Source organism: Nematolebias whitei, chromosome 3 (assembly GCF_014905685.2).
Source record: "Nematolebias whitei isolate Nwh7 chromosome 3, NemWhi1, whole genome shotgun sequence".
Taxonomy (NCBI): Eukaryota; Metazoa; Chordata; class Actinopteri; order Cyprinodontiformes; family Rivulidae; genus Nematolebias; species Nematolebias whitei.
The window spans coordinates 31,383,369-31,403,345 of record NC_056500.1 but is presented as its reverse complement, the minus strand read 5'-3'; the positions used below and the strand labels follow the sequence as shown (position 1 = coordinate 31,403,345).

The following is a 19,977-nucleotide window of genomic DNA, read 5'->3' as shown; positions in this document are numbered from 1 at the left end:
CATTATAAACTCTTCCCACACTCTTGCAATATTCTAAACAATGTTTCTAAACTAAATGCTCTAAAAGAGCACAGAATGTCATGATGCACTCTTGGCCACACCCACTTCTCTGCACAGAGATCAGCTGATCAGCTGCAGGAGGAAGCTTCTCCCGAGGCTGTGGGCTGCACACAGGTAGTAAATTTTTTAAAAATAATTTACTTGGAAAAAAAAAATTCCATGCCGATCATGCGGCTCATCCATCGATCAGCCAATTGTGTGTCATGTCCAATCTTTGAAAAACCGCGATAGAGCGAGTCCGTGAAAAACGAACCACGAAGTAGCGAGGGACTGCTGTAATGAAAAAAAAAAACTACATTGTTGTGCTTGAATGCCAATCACTTCCAATCTGAGAAAAACTAGGATTAAATTAGAATATTCTCTTTACCGTTGTAAATGAGTAATTTTATGCAGTTATTAAAAAAAAAAAAAAAAAACAATGACAAAATTCATTCGAAGCTAAAGAATTTGCTAAAATGGCAGGTAATTATAACTCAATGTAAAAATGTTCTTTTTTTTTTATCCTGATGCTTGATGTCGTCCTTTAAAGATTTTTGTCATTGCTGTTTCCAAAATTCACTTTTATCATATGCAGCTGCAAACAGAGATTTAATATTCTACCATCAAAGTAAAAACATTTAAATCTGTTTTCACCGCTCTTTAGTTTGCTTCACTTCACTTAATTCAATTTCTCATATTTCTAAACTGCAGTATTCTTTCCTAAAATACAGACACTGACTTTTTGTCTGGTTTGACTCAATTTGTCTTGGGTAAAAACATGTTTCAATGCTGTTTTTTAATTTATTTAATTTTTTTTTTTTTACATTTGAAGAGATTAAACAGTTTAGCAGGTCAGCTGGTCTAAAGTTCAGTTCTCCTGTCAAGCATTTCTAAAAGTAGAATCATATTTGTTCTTGGTACAAAGGTGAAAATAATTCACACAGTGTGAGTCTTAAAAGTTTATTTACAGCGAAACAGAGGCTTGAAGGTGCACTTCCTGTAGTTTGCTCCACTTACCAGAATGTCAGAGAATAATGAGTCAACCTGTAATCTAAGGGTCCCGCAAAGCAGGAAACCACAAAGTGTTGTCACCCTACAACTTGGACTTTCTTTACTGTGCTGGGATGGTACGATGCTCTGCAGTGGCTTCACTGGTTTCATTAGGGTTAAGCGTCATCAGTTTGACCTCACCAGTGAAAATAGTTGTGCTGGTTGTCGTTATGAGTTTTTAATTTGTTTGAGACAAAACTTGAGCTCATTCAAAGTGATGCACCACTTATTATTTGTTTGGTGCAATCCTGCCTCCTAGTGGCTCCATGCTGTTACTGCAATAAAATGATGAATACATATGGCTGTAATTTAGTTTTTGTTGACTGTTGAAAAGAAAGGATTAGAACAAAAGAGGACAGTTATGGTTCTTGGAACAAATGATTTTTTTCTTTCCAGTTCCTGCCACTCCAGAGATCCGGGTGTCAGAGTGTCAGGTGTGCGACAACACAGTAACTGTAGTTTGGACTCTACCGGAGCCCGATTCCAAGATAGATCACTACATCCTGGAACATCGGCGCACAAATCACGAGGGTCCGCCCCGCATCAGAGAGGAGTACCCCTGGATGGTGGTGGAGGGGATCCGAGAGATGGAGTGCACACTCACAGGTAGGGGGAGGACTGTGGCTGGAGGTTTGTGGGTAAACTCTGACCAAAGTGACTCACTGTTTTTTATCCTTAGGTCTGCGCTTCGACACACGCTACATAACATTTAGAGTGAGGGCGTGCAACAAGGCCGTGGCTGGAGAGTTTTCTGAGCCCGTCACACTAGAAACACACGGTGAGAAAACATCGTGTTTAGAAAATGGACTACTTGCATTTTTATGAATGAACTCGACAATTTCTTACATCTCCATGGTGCTCACTCACCTAGGGTAAATACTGGAGTGCGTGTCAGTTTTTTCTTCTTTCCCCATCTCCAGCTTTCAACTTTAAGCTGGACTCCAGTTCATCCCACCAGAACCTGAAAGTGGAAGACCTGAGTGTAGAGTGGGACAGCAGTGGAGGAAAGGTCCAAGACATCCGCAAAGAGAAGAACCGAACCAATTCTCCCATGCACTCCCCGGCCAGGTTTGTGTATGAGGAGAAACAGTGTTTAGGAGCAACTTTCAGAGTTAGGGGTTTTCAAGGGTCTCAGCTGACTGTCTTCATATGAAACCAGGTCAGCCCTGATGTCTCCAAAGAGAGCTCCATCAGCTCGGCCCGGCAGAGACAGGTTCACAGCAGAGTCCTACACAGTGCTGGGTAAGAACACACATGCTCAACTAGCAACAATGCACATTGACCAAGTTGAGCAAACACTAAAGCCATGGCATGAATGAGCCAAAAACTCCAGATCCTGAAAGATGTGCTTAAGAGTGGCAACAAAAACGGACAACCTCAAATTAAATTGTTTATTTCTATAGCACCAAGTCGCAACAGAAGTCGTCTCAGGGCACTGAACAAAAGCATTCACATTCTTATAAAGTCAGTTAATATCATTATTTATCTGAGGAGCAGACTGCTCCCATCCTGAGCAAGCACAAAGGCAACAGTGGAAAGGAAAAACTCCCTTTTAACAGGAAGAAACCTTTAGCAGAATCAGGCTCAGGACAAGTGGCCATCCGCTTCAACCGGCTGGGTTTAAGAGGAAGGAGGAACAGATACACAATGGTAGCCCCAGAATGGGGGCGAGCAGGATTTTCTCTAGGAGGAAAGACGCAAATCACACGTTAAGATATAAATACTTCCAAATGCAAACTATTCCTTTGATGAAATGAGGTCAGTTCAGAGACGTGCAGTCAGGGGAGGCACGAGTGGCAGTGCCTCTCCTGACATGACAAGTAAAATACTGACAATGATAAGAGAAAATACATTTGACCACTTGACTGTTTTATAAAACTGTTTTCTGAAATATTTCAACACTTCAGTGGTCAGAATTGCGAACTTGACACATTACCTGTTCAAACAATGCGGGGTGAGTCAGTGCAGTGCTCTGGTTCACCTCTGGGGGCGCTGTGTCATATACAACATATGTAGTAGGTGGTTGGTGCATGCCCATTGCTGTCTCTCTTTATATCACCATTATTCATATTTGATTACACATGTGCTACACATGTTGATGTTCTACAGTCTGTCTAATATATTGAACGAATGTGTGAGACATACTTCTTCTTTCTAATCGGTCATAATGCACGCTGAAAAACACGAGAGGTGCGGCAGAACATACCTTGCTGTCCCATAGGGACAATGAAGCAAGTGCTGCAGTCTCTGTGCGTGCTTGTTGCAAAGAGGTGCAGCAGGTGTGAAGCAAACGCTCCACTCGTTTAAATTTGTTTAGACAAAATGGAAGATCATATCTCAAAACTAAAGGATTTTTCTAAACTAGATGAGTCATACACATAAAGCAAATGCATTTAAACATAATAAACTACATTAAGCATGAATGCAATGCTGTTTTTGACTCAGCCATGGTTTAGTTTGTTTTTTAAACATATGGTTAAAGAATTTAAACTGACAGGGAGTGACGTCCAAATTGTGGATCCTCTCACAGAGAGAGCACTTTGAGCAAAAGTGCTTCTACGAAAAGGAACCTTACAGTCGCCATTTAAAGCTGCTCTGGTAGATCTGCTGCAGCCCTGCAGTGTCCGTTTAATTGTTTAATGGTCTGGGTGCAAGTCCATTTAAGCATCTGAAGATCAATTATAAAAAAAATGTAATTTATAAAATTGGAAAATTCTAGAATACCTAACTTAGCTAAAATATTACAGCGATGAAATCTGATTGTCTTTTGGTATAAAACCTTCAAAGCCCGATTTGTAGAGACTTTTCAATGGTTTAAGTGTAGTTTGGTGAGTCTGTGACCAGACAGTAGCTCCAGAAGACAAATGTGAAATAATCATTGAGTTGAAGAACATCTCTGCACAACAAAGTGTCAAACATTTTCTAATAACTTTAAAACAATTTATATTGAAATATAAGCTTCTTCTTTGAGCTCATATATGCGAGCATCCGATTCCAGGCAGTCAGTGCCTCACCTGTCACAAAGCTCACCGCACGTCACTGGGTCAGTTTGTCCTCCAGCAGTCTAACCCTATAGCAACGTAACTAAGGGCTAGGTCACAAAACCAAGCCAACCCTAACTATAGGATTTATCAAAAAGGAAAGTTTTAATCCCAGTCTTAAAACTGGACAATGTGTCAGTCTCACAGACAGAAACTGGAAGTTGGTTCCACAAGAGAGGAGCCTGATAAATGAAAGATCTTCCTCCTATTCTGCTTTTGGCAACTCTAGGAACTGCAAATAAACCTGCAGTCTGAGCGTGAAGTGCTCTGTTAGGAAAATATGGAACAATAAGATCTGTAATATAAGATGGAACTAGGTTGTTGAGGGCTTTGTAGGTTAGAAGTAAGATTTTGAATTCAGTTTTGGACTTGACAGGGAGCCAATGGAGAGAAGCTAAAACTGGAGAGATATGATCTCTCCCACTAACTCCAGTTAAGACTCTGGCAGCAGCATTTTGGATCAACTGAAGACGTTTTAAAGATGTATTTGGACACCCAGATAATAAACCAATGCAATAGTTCTGCCTAATCTAGATCTATAAAGATCTCTGTGCTATAGCTGCTAATATCTCTTTCACAAATACATAAATTAAGCTGGTAACTCTCTCAGTGCCAAAGCCAATATTACAGAACCAGTGAAAGACGGCGTGTTCGGAGTGGACTCCCCTGTGACTCCCTCACTCACCGGCTCACAGGTGTAACAGCATTGTTTCTTTGCGTGACGAGAGCACCGTGTCTGCAGATAAACAGATATGCTCCCTGACCTGGGTTCATTCTTGCACGTCACGTCTGCTCACAAATATTTTATGGTAACAGAAAACAGCAGACTTTAAACTTCAGAAGAATATTTCACTAATAAACAGGTGATGACAGCAGTGGACTCCATCTGTTAATTACATTTTGAATAGAGATTAGATTATAATTATGTTAATTTGCTTCATAAATAAAGGTTTTGAAACAACAAAGCCTTACAGACCGTTAACATCAATATAGTTTTCTGTTTGCAGCGTAGCTGGTCTGCTGTAGCTTTGTTGGTTGACCTGTGTCCTAATTTACTAAAATGACCTAAGGCATGGGTGTCCAATGTGAGGCCTGCGTGCCATTTGCGGCCCTTGGAGTGATTCTGTGCGGTCCACGACTGCAGTTTAAGAATGGTATCATTTTGGTCAGCAGGCTTAAGAGGTCGATGCAGACTTTCTGCAAATTATTTGTTAATCCTTTTTTTTATATAATGTTTATGTTTAACAGATTAAGCAAAGTACAAAGCTTTGGCTATAATCTTTTTATTTTCACTTCATGGTACAAAGCACCAAAAACCTTTTGATTTCTACCAGAATGTAGACTTTTAGATAATGATTCATAAAACTTGACTAAATATTACAGTTGATAAAATAATCAAGAGGGAACCTGAACATTTTTAAATGAATATAAAGTGGTATCATCTATGTACGAATTGAACAACTTTATCAAACCTTCTGTGAATCTGTTGTAGTGACTGACAGCTGGACAATTTTTCAGAACTTGGATCAGCCTTTTGGGTCGTCCATGGTACAAAAGGCTGATCGACCCCCTTTTTAAAAAGACACCTACTCATGATTTTGTAGCTGAGAACAGACTAAAATAAACTTTCCAAACACAATAAAACAACAAACACAAACCCAACAAATCAAATAAATTAAATCCTTTTTAATAAAAAATATAAGCTTAGTGTTTGAGACTTTTAATGTTTGGGATATACAACAATTTAAAACTATTTCTCCACCAAAATTAGTAAACTTTTGTCCATTCTCAAAAATATTGGACACATTGACTTAAATTCACATTTTTTATGACCCACGAGTCCTTTCATTTGGATAGTTTTGGCCCACGTATGAAAACATCTGATCTAAGGCATGTACACAAACAGGCAGTTTTAGTTAGCATTTTTTACTACAGTATTTTTAACATAATGTCTTATGACAGCTGACACGTTCATTGATGCTGGCCAGCACTACTGGGAGGTGAAGTTTGATAAGGAGAGCAAGGCGTTCGCTGTAGGCGTTGCTCTGCGAAGCCTTGGCCGTTTCGACCAGCTGGGGAAGAGCAGCGCTTCCTGGTGCATCCATCTGAACAACTGGCTGCAGCAGAGCCTCACAGCCAAGCACAACAACAAGGCCCGAACCCTCGACTGTCCCATCCCGAGCAGCGTAGGAGTTTACGTCAACTATGAGGAAGGTGAGACGGACATCGATTTGTACAAGACACAAGTCAAATCTCAGTGCAACACTTTATTGGCTTATTATAGAAAACATTTTTATACCATTTATAATATAATTTCTCATTTCCTGTCTGTAGGTGTGCTGTCGTTTTACACCACCAAATCAAAGCAGCTGATGCACACGTTCAGGACAAAGTTTCAACAGCCTGTCATCCCAGCTTTTATGGTGAGAAATATTTTTCATTCTCTTTTTTTAGGTTTGGAAACAGTTTGTTGATCTGTCTTTGTCTTTGTCCCTTGCTCAGCTGTCTTCAAACAGTTTGAACCCATTTCACTCCCATTTCTAAACAAAGTCGTTGGTCAGATGAAACCCTCCGGTTCCCCCGCTGACCCCATTCCTGCGTCGTTTTTTAAACAAGTTCTACCCACGATTGGACCCTCTGTTCTTACTATTGTAAATAGTACTGTGACAAGTGTGGTCCCTGATGGTTTCAAACATGCAGTAGTTCATCCGTTAATTAAGAAACCTGGACTTGACCCTTCGACTTGCTCAAATTTCAGACCAATCTCGAAACTTCCCTTCCTGTCCAAAATCTTAGAGAAAATAGTTTTCATTCAATTAAATTGAATGAAAACTAAGTTTTTGAATGAGAACAGAATCTTCGAGATTTTTCAGTCTGGTTTTAAACAACTCCACAGCACTGAAACAGCTGAGTGGCAGGAGCTTCTGTGTCAAGGTTGGTAATAATGTATCCGCCTCATTACCTCTTTCTTGCGGGGTCCCACAGGGTTCGATTCTTGGACCCCATCTGTTCTCACTTTATTTGCTCCCACTGGGGTCCATCCTGAGGAAACACGGTCTTTCATTCCATTGCTATGCTGATGACTGTCAGATCTACCTGCCTGTGAAACCAGCAAGTGTTTGCTCCATTCACCCGCTGTTAAAATGTCTGGACGACATTAAGGCCTGGATGGCTTCACATTTCTTAAGTTTTAACAATGAGAAGACTGAAGTCATTGTCTTTAGCCCTAGCTCAACTGCCACCACCGATCCTGTCAACCTGGACTCTCTTCAGCCATATATAACTAGGATAGTCGTTAAAATTCTTCTGTTGACCTTCAAATGTCTAAATGGCTTCACACCCCTTTACCTCTCTGAGCTACTGGAACCTTACGTTCCATCTCAGGCCCTGAGATCATCCGATCAGCTGCTTTTGGCTGTTCCAAAAACAAGACTGAAGCTCAGAGGAGATCGGGCTTTTTCAATCATGGGCCCCAAACTCTGGAACAACCTGCCCCCCAACATCAGGCAGGCCACCTCCCTTCCTCACTTCAAATCCCTGCTAAAAACACATCTGTTCTCTCAGGCATTTCACACAGTGTAAATTGATTTAGTGTTTTTTGTTCTGTGATCCTGTGTTTTAAATGCTTTTTATTAATTCTTCAGTTATTATTAGTGTATTGCATTTTTTTTCATTAATATTACTCCCATTGATTGTTGTTGTTGTTAAGCACTTTGATAGCAGGTTCTGTTTTAAATGTGCTCTATAAATAAAGTTGACTTGATGTGCTCTCCTTGCAGGTGTGGAACGGAAGTTTCTCAGTGGTGACGGGCCTGCAGGTTCCCAGCGTGGTGCAAAGTGGCCAGAGGAAGAACAGTGGCACCAGCAGTTCCAATGCCAGCCTCACCTAATCCACATGTATTCATCTACCCACACAGGTGGACCTCATCCCCCCACTGTCTCAGTCACCACGAGTCATATCCTCCTCACAGACTGTGGTTTAACTTGTCCAAGAGATGCCTCACTACAGTGCAATAGTTTGTGTTGCATGATGGTAAATGGTCATTTAGGGAGCAAGAGACTGGCTGCTGTGATGTTTGGGACTTTGTGTTGTCTTTAGTTTTTTTTTTTCTTGCTGTATATTCATTCATCTGTCCGTCTGCTGCTAGTCATGATTTAGCGCTGGCCGCTGCTTCCTCACCTTCAGCTAAACTGTTGCTGATTAGTCCTGCAGCTGTCCGCTCTGTCCCTGTGCCTTCTTCCTCATGTTCAGATTGAATCTGATCACACAATTACTGCAACAACCTTATTCCAGTTTAACCTGTGTACGTTTAAGTTAGTCTCAACTAGTTAAGCCAAAAAATATTCCCCGATAATGTAACAGACACCTATTTAACACTTGGCAGAAATTAATAGATAAAAAGAAATTGTCATGCAAACTCAGCATTTGCTGATTTTTACTTTGCATCAACCCAGATTTTTTCAGAGAGTCTTGGAGCTTCGGTAGATTTTAATCAAAGCCAGTGTTTTCTGAATAAGTTCCTGCTTGCTTTAAACTCTTAGTATTTTTTTTAGTTGAGGGATCGTCCTGAGAGATGTAGGTTTTGGCTGAAGACATTTCACCTGTTAGATAGCCCTTGGCTCCAGCCAACAAGCTGTAGTATGGGACTGTCAGTAAATGATTAACTCTGGAAATCTATCCTGCAGTCTATTTGTGCTCATCAAAGTATCGTCCATATCATGTTTTCTTTAATGTCAGTATTCTATCATGTTTAAACAGTAAATGCTTTAAAGAAACATCCAGCTCCGATCCATTTTCACTTTATTTCACATGACGACAGTTTTCCACAGTAATGTATCAGTAATTGGAGGTAATAAAAGGAGTGAAACACTTTATTGTTTGGAGTGTTTTTCAAAGATAAAAACAATTGTCAAAGCTTTAAAAACAAGATGTAATGAAAGAATAGAATTTTAGTAAAAAAAATACAGGCAATAAATAAAAATATACAACTTGATCATAGCACATACTAGAAGTTGTTTTTGTCAAATCTGTTTCAAAATAACAGGTTTACGGTACTTGTGTATTACATTCACGTGGTAAATAAAGTCCAGCTCTAACAACGTACACAGGACGTAATACAGTTTGTAGCGTCTAAAAACATCACATACTTTAATAACAGCAGTGAAAATGTCAAATATACTCGAGACAAGAAAAACACTGAACATTTTGAGCAATGAGCTCAGTGAATGTGCAAAACATGCGAGAGAAAACGAGACATTTACAGCCGTTTCATTTGTTAACGATGTTGAAGCGAGGCGAATCAATAAAGTGTTCATCTTCAGAGACGTTGATGAGACAGTTAATCGAGGAGGAGGTGGTGTTCTGGGCTCGGTGTACCCGTGGCCTCGTCCCGTCGCTCAGCTGCTCCGATGTGTTCATACATCGTAAATTTTTAACTTCTGTCCCAACCTCAGTTTCAGCTCGGATATAGCAGGAGAAAGAACTGCTACAAATCAGAAGATGGAGGGTTCAAATTACAAATTCCTCTTCAAAAAAGGAATTATTTTCTAAGTCTATGTGAACTTACTCTTCTTGTGTTCCTCCGCGCTGCTCGACTTCCTGGAGTCTCCGTGGACGTTGGTGGAGGAGGCGACGCTACCTTTTCGTGGAGCCGGAGATGGAGGCATCAGCACTTTCTTTGGAGCTGGAGTTGCTGAAACAAACAAGGTTAAAATTCTGAGCACTTCAGGTATGAACGAAAAAAATCCCAGTTGAAGGTCAGAGGAACCTACATGACAATCAAAACAGCAGAAACATCTCTGCACTCACACGCATGCTGTCTGCATTCAGAAACTATGCAGACACACCGGTTTCTGTGCAGATCGGGTGAAATTACTGATCGACTGAAAGGTGCCGGTGTGAAGTTTACTCACCGTGGTCAGTGAAAGAGAAATATTCCGCTCCAGCTGGTTTGACTTCAGACGTCGATCTTTCCTCAACTAAAAAGACAGAAATATATTTTTTAATTTAAATGCATGTTTAAGATTATTGTTGGGCTCGTAAAAGAGGACAAGGTTAACTCCTAAAGTGGATCGCTCAGAAGTTGGCCGATGTCAACAGAGCAAGATTTTTAAAAAAAAAAAAAAAAAAAAAAAAACATCTCCCTGTAAGTCAACATTATTGGGGTTCCCAACAGTGGTCCTTGAGGAACACCATCCTGCATGTTTTAGTAGTTTCTGCTCTGACACACCTGGTTTTAATTAATGGGTGATTAACAGGCTTCTGCAAAACACAAGGAAGTACTTAAATCACTGAATCAGGTGTGTTGGAGCAGCAAAACTAAAACATGCAGGATGGTGTTCCTCAAGGACTAGTGTTTGGAACCATCGATTTATGCTATTCAGTGACATTTGTGATGTTCTCTGGACTCGGGTCGAGAATAATATACCTTCAGAACTGCTAAGTTGATTTAATAAACTGGTAAATATTTTTATGGTCCCCAGAGGATGAATCAGTTGCTTTCACAATCCAGTTTAACTTCACAGTGAGTGGTGTGCAAAAAGGCTCAACTTTACTAAAATGAGTTTTGATAAAAGAACAAATAAAACCAAAACAGAATTTCATTGTGTAGAGGTAATAAGAATAAAAACTAAAAGGAAAAATGCTTACATGAATTGGAAAATTTCCAACCAAAAAAGTAGGTATTAAAATATAGTGTGTTTTTAAATCAGCTACTTTTAGTTTTCTTATTTGTACCCTGTGCCAACAAAGGGAGTCGATGATTATTTTTTTAAGAAGCTGGTTATTTTTAAATTCTCCATTTTTCACCTGGTTAGCCTCAAGCTAGTTTTGTTTACAAGAGTGCCGGTTAGAAAACTAGATTTTTATCGTTTTAGGAGGATTTGAGATAATCCGTCCTACGTTTAAATAAAATAAAAAAGGAATACTTCAATCTCATATTGACACCATGCTTTGATTTCCTCACACTGTGGCTGCTGGCATGAAAAAAAAAAAAGTCAATTTGAAAAGGAAACGAGTGTTATAAGGCAAACAAATTTTTCTGAAGACATATCTGTTAGAAAACATATTTAAACTGTATAATAGGAAGCATTAATATAATTTTAGTTAGTGGGATTGTGAGATTGTGTTCTTAAGAATTTATTTCCACAGAAATCTCAATTGTTGGGAGAGAAAAAAAAAAAAAAAACCTTTTCACTTCATTCTGACCTACTTATCCATGAAAAAGTCACATATGCTGCAAATTTCATAATTTTATTAATTCTCTTTAGGGATATCTTCAGAGTTTAGATTGGGTAGTAGGTCAGTGATCAAATACTTTCAACCAGTCAGTTTCATCTGTTCTTTGTGTGACTGAGGTCATGATGACAGGCAAGCGTGTAATGGCAACATAGTTGACATGTTGCACAAAACAGAAGGTTGCTCTCACCTCTTAAACTATTTGGGTGGTTTGTCGTCACAGAAAAAGGTTCATCAAGGTCTGACAACCTTGGGTCTACACTACACCTCGAGTCAAAGCACACGTAGGAAAACTAAACCTAAATGTGCTGCATTTCAGTTTTAGATGGGACCAATTTAAAATGTATATTTTTATTTTTCTGCCTGCTGTGATTATCGTTAGATGGTTAATATATGTCAAAATTGACTACCGGTACATTCTTCCCAAGCTGCTGCTGCCAGGATTCAAATGCGTGAGAGTGTAGAAGAAAATTTCCTAATCGGTGCCAAAAGAGTAAAATGTTGTGATTGGTCATGTGAGAGTGCATCAGTAAAGTTACCGTGTTTGCGAGGTGCAGCTCTTGGGATAAAGTTTGGTAAAGGCTGTTGAGTCTTCTCTCCACTTTCATCATCAGCTACAATAAAAGCTGTTGAGTAGAAAAAAATATCCATTAGTCGTATGAGCAATGTTAAAGACAGTTTATGCTTCGAGTGCAAGAAGCTGAAGTGCTTCAGCTGTTGACGTACAGAGTTTTTTGTCGTACTGTTCCTCAATGATGAGGGGGGTCAAGGAGCCGTTGGTTTTCTCCACCAAGTAGTCCACCACATCCTGCAGCGTATCGCCAAAAACCTGCACATAAGGACTTCTTTAATACAAAAAAAACTTGGGACTTGTACGGAGAAAATCGGTGTATTGGAGGCCTGTCAACCATTGTTTGAAATTTAAGATCATCTAGAAAAATTGCATTTCCTGTGAAAATGCAATGAGAAAGCTTATTGTGCAGAAGAACTTGCTGAAAAACAGATGAAATTAGCTAAAGAAAAGAAAAAAAAAAAAAAGTAGCTGAAAAGCTAGAACAAACATAAATAAGCCGAAAGAATACATTTTCCCAATTATGATGAAAGAAGCAGAAGTGAGCACCAAAAACTGAAAATTATCTGAAAAAAGCTGAAATTAAACACCATTAAATAGTAGCTTAAAAAAAAAAAAAAAAAAAGCAGAAAGAAGCTTAAATTACCAGAAGTGGAGAGAGCACATTTTTACTGAAATGGACCAAAAAAATAAAAATAAAGTTTAGCTAATTTCAGCTAATTAAATGAGTGCAAAAAATGTGGAATTAGCTGAAAAGGCTAAAATTAGCATAACAGCTAATTAGTAGCTGGAATAACAGAAAAAGTGGAAACTTGCATAAATAAGCTGAAAGGAGCATAACAAGCTGAAATTAGCAGAAAGAAGTTAGAACACAAAAATGTAGTTAGTAGAATGTGAAAGAAGCACAAAACAGCTGAAGAAACAGCTGAAAGTAGTTGAAAACAGTTTAAATTTGCACAAAGAAGCTGAAGCAGAACGTAAAAGGTTGTAAACAGATCTAAAGATTTGAAGGACGTAAAATTAGCTAATTTTTTATGAAAGGGGGAAAAAAAGTGGCAGAAAAGGTTAAATATTTCAAAAAGCTAAAGTTGCACCAATACAAAAAGTCATAGCAGGAATGTTCTGAAAGAGCTGAACGTTTTGACGATTTAAATGGTTTGAAAATTGCAGGACAAGAAACGCGCGGAAAAATGTACAGAAGAAAAATGGAGCCCATAGTGTGCATGCTTCATGAACATTCACACAGTTCTTGTTCACAGTCAAAAGTGGCGTTGAGGAAACGCTTCTGCACTTTACCACAAGCTGCATGAAGTCTCAGATACAGTGGGACTTTTACAGGCCTTTTATTACAAGTTACATATTTTCAAAGTACATTTTAACCCCACCTCAGCGTTTACTGGTAATCAGATTATTATTATTTTTTTTCATCTTCCCAGAAGGTCATGGGTTCAGGCTCCTTCCTTGTCGTCACAAGCTCCAGTCATCTTGTGCAACTGGTTTTTCAAGGTTTCATTGCTGATAAAGTTTCGGAACAGTAAAGGACGCTTCATAATCTTGTCATCTTATCTAATCATATCAAATGACTTTAATAAAAACAAAATTAATATTCCTTTAAACAATATGCTTATTGCTTGTGGCCTTTTGATCCGAGTTTTAGACTAAAATAGTCTTTCGTGGATAAAAGGAGCCGTTTTGGTCGAACCTTGTACAGTATGTGCCGTGCATGTGTTGTGAATGACAGCGAGTCACACGAGTCTTAGGAATGGAGCACAAAATAAAAGCTTCCTTGTAAAGTTTGATTTATACTACATCCTCATTATTATTATATCCTTAGATAGAGAACTTTACTAATTGGCCTTTATGTATGTGAATGTTCCTGTAAAGTGCCCCGAGACAACTTTGTTGCGATTTGGCGCTATATAAATAAACTGAATTGAATTATACTCACAGGATTTTCCACATCAATATAGAAACCCCCACTTTCTTTACACAGCACGCGGTAATGCTTGAACACAGCTCTGAAACAGACAGAACCAAGATCAGTGTCTGGCTGATGGTTGAAGACAAACGTGTCGAAATCAACAATGACAACTACAGAAATGCATGTTAGCCCTTTATATACACATTTAAAATAAAAAAAAACACACATTTCTGATAGTTAATGCATGTACAAGTACCCAGAAATCTCCATCCTTGTGCTGATGGCGTAGGAGTTCTGACTCCTCCTGGGCCTCACCAGCAGGTTTCCTTTGCTGGCTTCTCTCTCGAGCAGCAGCTCTGCCTCTAGCCGAGGCACCTCGAAGAAACAGCTGAAGCAAAAACAGCAGGAGAAACAGTTCCATCACTCTTGTTCTCCTCTACAGATCCTTGAAATGATACAAATATAAACTCATTTGTATCTTATTAAAAGTAGTGTTTTGTGTGAGTGATACTGACGCAGGCATGTCGGACTGGGTGCTGGCAGGAGGACTGTGGACAGCAGGTGAATAATGAATGTTTGCCCGCCTCTCTTTCTCCTTCTGGACTGCGTCTCCCATCATGTGAATCTGACCTGGGAGCAGGTTGAGGGAGGAGGGCACCGACAGCTGCAGGGAAACAAACAACAAACCTAAACCTTACCTCCGACATTAATCCATCACAATGATTAGAACAATTTTATGAACTTGGAAGTGATAAAATTTTTTTTTAAAAAACCAGAGCACACACCTGACCCACAGCGTGGATAAATCCTTTCCAAAGCTCCCGGCATTCTGAACTTGGAGCCTGCAAAACCACCAGAAGAAACATGAAATTAAAGGCCTAGAATGTCAGAATTTCAAAATAAGAGATCATATTACGATGAGTTCTGGACATTTGGTCAAACTTTGTAAATGATGTTAAAACAACATCTGTTAGAGCTTAAAGTATGTGTTGAGGTTAACTCTCAGCTACCAACACAACAAATTTTAGCCCAATATATGTAAAATTGTCTAAGTTATTGCCATTTGTGTGTTTGCTAATGTTTCCTAGCTGTGGCAGCCATCTTGAATTGGGCTGACTCCAAAAGTCAAACATGGTAGAGGTACATCCAGTGATCAGATTCTAAGAGTTTCATTAATGTACGCCCAGTAGTTCATGAGATATTTTGCTAACAGACAGCGTTGAATAACAGTTATTGCTAAAGTTTTAAACATATATCACAATGTGTAGTACTCCGAGTGAGTTTTGTGGATGATACTCAGCTACTACCACAGCAAACTGTAGCCCAGTATCTATAAAACTGAGTTGTAGTAAGTTTTTGTTGCAAATCTTCAGTGTGGGAAATAAAAAAAATAAAATACTGACCGACTGAATATGCAGAAGTTCAAGACAAAAACAAGTGGACTTTAATGGAAGGTGTTTCTCTTGTCATCCGAGGAGCTTTCTCAGTTCAAAGAACAGAGTGTGGGGCTCGAGTTACATGTGGTCTCAGATTTCAACTTTCAAAAACGTATAATGCAGCTTTAGACCCGATGATACTCAGGTTCACTCCCATCAGGAATTTCATCCATGTGACCAGAGTGGCCCGTCTGTGAGTCAGACTAACAAAGACCTTAACAAACCCCTATTGTGAGGAGTGATGGGGCAATCTGCATATGTATCTAGCTTACCTCAGCTTTATAACTCAAACCCCACTCTCTGTTCTTTGACTCGAGAAAGCTCCTCGGATGAGAAGTGAAACGTCTTTCGGGTCATCTGGATGGTTCCTTTTGTTGCCGAGACATTTCATCCTTCATCCGAAGGACTTCTTCAGTCTGAGGAGCCCACCAACCAAACTGAATCCTACAAACAGCTCACCTCCAGAGTGGAAAAAACAAAACAGTTGGCTGGTGATAAGATGGCTTCCAGGGCCCACCCTCTGTCCCGTCAACTCCTCCAAGGCAGACCACGGCCAAAGTGGTTCAAAACACCAAAGTTCATGCTCAATAATCCAGGTATAAACCCAACAATGTTCCGTCAGGTCATCTGGATGGTTTCTTTTGTTGCCGTCTTTTTCCCCCACTCTGGAGGTGTGCCGTTTGTGGGATTCAGTTTGTTTGGTGGCTCCTCAGACTGAAGAAGTCCTTCAGATGAAGGATGAAACCTCTCAGCAACAAAAGAAACCGTCCAGATGACCCGACTGAACATTGTTGGATTTATACCTGGATTACTGTGCATGAACTTTGGCGAAACGTCTTCTGATACAAATATAGAATATCTTCTGATAGTCCAGTTGTTTTTGTCTTGAACTTTTTTTGAACTGACTGAATAAGTGAAGAAGTTCTTTTGCTCACAGTGAATTTGATGCTTCCACTCTGCAGCTGAATGGTGAATCTGGCTGAATCCACTGTGGAGTCTGAGCCGTCGTCGTCTTCAACGGAGACCAGCGCTGTGAGGTCCACTTTGTCCACATACTGAAAACAACACACAGTTAGAAACCCACCCAGCCATACTGACCCACATCAGTGAAAACAACCCCCCCCCCCCCCCCCCCACTCACATCAATGTCTCTTTTCTCGTGGAAGAAGAACAGCGTGCTTCCACACAAACAGGTCCACAGTTTCTGAGATGTCTGCACAAACACAAAAGACAGCACAAGAAACAGGGTCAACAACAAATACAACTGGAGACGCTCTTCCTGGTGAGTCAAGTGACTGGAACAATGGAATGTGTGGAACGTGCATGTGCTAAAAAAAGAAACGCAGCTGGACCTAATCCAAACAAATCATGTCACAGGATTAAATTATGTTGCATCTTGTGACATAGATTTTTTTTTAGATGAGGTTATGTCACCATTTCTCTTCAGTGACACCTCAGAGATATTCGGAAAGTTGTTTACACATCAGTGTGTAGATTTTTTTTTTTTTAATCAGTGAGGGCTTGGCCTTGGAATTACCCTCAGGATTTATAGTTTCCAAAGGTTGTGGTGCCAGTTCTTCCCTCTACTCACAGTTTACTTAAAATGTTTACGACACAAAAGAGCAGAAGAGCCATAGCTTTGATTTTCTTTATATTTAGCTCCCAAGCATTGGATCTTTTTAAATGTCTTGATCAAAGCCAACTTTCTGGAGGGTAACTACAGGGTCAGTTTCTATAGGAGATTTATTTTACGCCTAAATGAATCATAGAAACGACATTCCTCTGAAAATGGTCAAGTAGTGGACTGAAAGTTTATGGAAGCAACAAATGTCCAAAGAACATCATCTGAAAGACTTTCAGAAAGTCCGAAGTTCTCCAGTTTCCTCCCACAGACCCAAAACATGTTAGGCTGATTGGTAAATTGTCTCTAGGTGCGAGTGAGAGAGTGAACGGTTGTCTCATTTGTCTCCATGTGTCCCTGTGATGGACTGGAGACCTGTCCAGGGTGTCCCCACCACCTCGCACTCTGTGACCCCCCCTGACCCCAAAAAGGAAGAAGTGGGTAAATGAATGGATGAAGGACTTGAGTGGTCACAACTAAAGAGTCAGGCTGAGTGGAAGCTAAATATAAAGACACGAGGGATGACTCAAGACTTTCACACAGCAACAAAACATGATGTTGCATAAATTCTGATATTTAAATGACCAAATACCAATATTAAAAGCTTTGTCTGTGTTCTTTACGCTCATTAAAAAAAAAAGATCAAATTATATTTTTGTTTGCTCCCAAACATGTTCAGCTTAATGTCTTATCCATAAACTAATGGACGGATTATTTATTTATTAAAGAGCTCTGACTTCTCATTAGTTAGATTTTGCCTTCATTTAATCATCTGATGAAACCACAGTGCTCTAAATCAAAAATCCACCCTTCAAACACTGAAGCCAGAGCAGGTGCACTCATTTTAAAATGAAACTATTTAAATTAAAACCACTACCTGGTCTTTCAGGGACTTCTTCTCCAGGTAACCCTCATAGTAGCAGTCAGGCAGCTGGCTCTTCTTTCGTCCTGTTCGCTTCGCCATCATCAGAAACCTTCAGCACCTCAGACAAAACGTGAATGAAACCACTCGTTTGTTTCTCTTGTTGTCCCGAGCGGCGCTCCACATTAAAGCGAGGAGCAGTCTCGCTCCTGATTGGTCAAGAGGCGGAAAAGGGGCGGGCTCTTTTATAATTATTCCCAGGTGTGACGTAGGCAGGTCGAAAGGTGTTCGTGACAAACCCACAGAAACCAGTTGAGTTTATAGAGGAAAGAGCAGGAAAAACGAGCTTTTTACATCAGCAGCCAGCAGGTTGTTGGTTGAACTGCCGAGGCTGACATGAATGTTGTCGAGCAGGAATTGACTGGAAGTCATTTCATGGGTGACTGTTTTATACTTCAAGAAAAGTAGGTTTAAAGTTTTATAGGTTAAAGATGCACTTTGCATACTGTATGTATACACGCAAGCTCAAATTAGAGCTGTGATTTGTTTTCTGTCAACATTTAAATGAAACCTTTTTATATTAAGATGTGGGTTTGTAATCAGCTTTGCTGAAATACAGAATGTGCTGCAGTAAAAAGTGATGTGAATAAAGTAGAATTATACAAACCTGAAAACCTGAAGGTGCAAAAAGGCATTTTCGTCAGCTTCAAGTACATGTTTTAACCTATATTCCAAAATTAAACCAGCTGAATACTTTTTTCACCTGCAAAATGTAAAAATGCAATTACATAAATTGCTGTAATAAACACATTTGTGGTGGCTGAAAGTTTATTAGTTATTTATTTAAAAATAGACACTGAATGTAATTATATTCTGAACTGTTCATCAAATAACATTTGCTAAAGGTACAAACATTTCAATAACAGCATTTTTAAAAGATATATAGAAATTGTGCCATTTTATGTGGCAAAAGAGAACTTTTCCCATTGTTCAATGTAAATTCATGTGTTATTTATCCCAAACTTTATTTTTTTATGCTTTAACTTTCCTCAACTTCTTATTACATGAGTAAGGTAAAAGTTCTGTTAAAGCTGTTTCAATAAAAATCATAAACCTTTATGTTTTAAGTTTGTTAGCACTATAGTCTAATATCTGTAACACTGAGTATAAAACCTTTTTTGTGTTGATAAGCCGAGGCCATCTTTTATTAGGTTGCCTTCAAACCTTTAAAACAATCAGTTGTAGATGAACATCCAATATTTGTAAAGTCTTATCAAAATCTGTCCAGCGGGCTGTGAGATATTTTGCTAACAGACAGACAGGGTTCCAACAGTTAATGGCAAACTTTTCAGCATATATAGCCCTCTGTTAGTGCTCAGAGTAGCCTATAACAGAAACTCATGCAACAAATTTGAGCTCAGTTAATAAAAAAATGAGTTATAGTCAATTTTTGTTGTTGTTTTCTAAGATCAGATGGCTATAGCAGCCATCTTGAATCAAGTTACCTCCAAAAAGTTGATCAGTTTAAATCTGTCACGATCACTTCCTGGGAGTTTCATTAAAATCTGTTCGGTGGTTCACAAGATATCATAGCCAGATCTCTCCAACCACTTGATAGATTTTAATTAAACTTTCAGAACGTAATAACAATATAGTAACTAACTTTTTGGGTCAGTCCAACTTAAGATACAATGAAAACACAAAAATTGCTACAACTTAAAAATTTAAATGTTCAAGGGATGACCAATCTAGGTCAAGGTTAATATTTTTAGAATAGCACTTATAGAATAACTCATGACACAATCCTGTTTTTCTTTCTTAGGCGTTTGAAACTATTCGAAACTATTTGAAACTCCGCTTGGAACTATTTTCATAATAGTTTCATTTATTTCCTGAACAAACATGCTCCTTTTCCTCAGTTCAGAATAAAAGGACGAGACAGCCCCTGGTTTACTCCAGAGCTAGCTGACCTCCTGCACAGGAGAGATCATCTTTGGGCCACAGCGAGAAAATCTGACTCAGACACTGATTGGTTGAGTTTTCGACAGATGAGGAATAAATGTACAACTGTTGTCAAAGCAGCAAAACGCAACTATTTCTTATCTCAGACCTCCAAAAATCTAAATGACCCTAACAGATTCTGGAAAACCATCAAATCTCTCTCAGGCAGCCCCCAATCATCTGACCTCCCATCACAAC

General features: G+C 39.3%; 2 protein-coding genes across 2 annotated transcripts in view; one reads left to right on the top strand and one right to left on the bottom strand.

The window, feature by feature from the left end:
- The window catches only part of fsd1 (fibronectin type III and SPRY domain containing 1), a 13,597-nt gene extending 4,901 nt beyond the window's left edge, over nucleotides 1-8,696 (top strand). The window contains exons 7-13 of the mRNA XM_037674821.1: nucleotides 1,486-1,695; nucleotides 1,769-1,867; nucleotides 2,010-2,157; nucleotides 2,249-2,331; nucleotides 6,093-6,344; nucleotides 6,465-6,553; nucleotides 7,910-8,696. Coding sequence (XP_037530749.1) covers nucleotides 1,486-1,695; nucleotides 1,769-1,867; nucleotides 2,010-2,157; nucleotides 2,249-2,331; nucleotides 6,093-6,344; nucleotides 6,465-6,553; nucleotides 7,910-8,020 — 992 coding nt within the window. The 3' untranslated portion in view covers nucleotides 8,021-8,696. The remainder of the gene's footprint in view (nucleotides 1-1,485; nucleotides 1,696-1,768; nucleotides 1,868-2,009; nucleotides 2,158-2,248; nucleotides 2,332-6,092; nucleotides 6,345-6,464; nucleotides 6,554-7,909) is intronic.
- A 666-nt stretch (nucleotides 8,697-9,362) lies between these two features.
- On the bottom strand, nucleotides 9,363-17,993 carry LOC119430726 (signal-transducing adaptor protein 1). The gene is made up of 12 exons (XM_037698198.1): nucleotides 17,794-17,993; nucleotides 16,437-16,508; nucleotides 16,231-16,350; nucleotides 14,645-14,701; nucleotides 14,375-14,523; nucleotides 14,116-14,247; nucleotides 13,887-13,956; nucleotides 12,094-12,196; nucleotides 11,907-11,993; nucleotides 10,044-10,109; nucleotides 9,698-9,823; nucleotides 9,363-9,613 (listed from the first exon to the last, which is right to left on the bottom strand). The coding sequence occupies exons 1-12, from the start codon at nucleotides 17,881-17,883 to the stop codon at nucleotides 9,546-9,548; spliced, it is 1,140 nt and encodes a 379-aa protein (XP_037554126.1). The 5' UTR covers nucleotides 17,884-17,993; the 3' UTR covers nucleotides 9,363-9,545.
- Between the last annotated feature and the right edge of the window lie 1,984 nt (nucleotides 17,994-19,977).

Bases quoted from the DNA above. Each gene is read 5' to 3' on its own strand.
- LOC119430726 (XM_037698198.1), bottom strand. From the start codon at position 17,883: ATGATGGCGAAGCGAACAGGACGAAAGAAGAGCCAGCTGCCTGACTGC. The intron at 16,509-17,793 runs GTAGTGGTTTTA...GTGTTTGTGCAG, and splicing joins AGAAGTCCCTGAAAGACCAG to ACATCTCAGAAACTGTGGAC. The intron at 16,351-16,436 runs GTGAGTGGGGGG...TGTTGTTTTCAG, and splicing joins ACGAGAAAAGAGACATTGAT to TATGTGGACAAAGTGGACCT.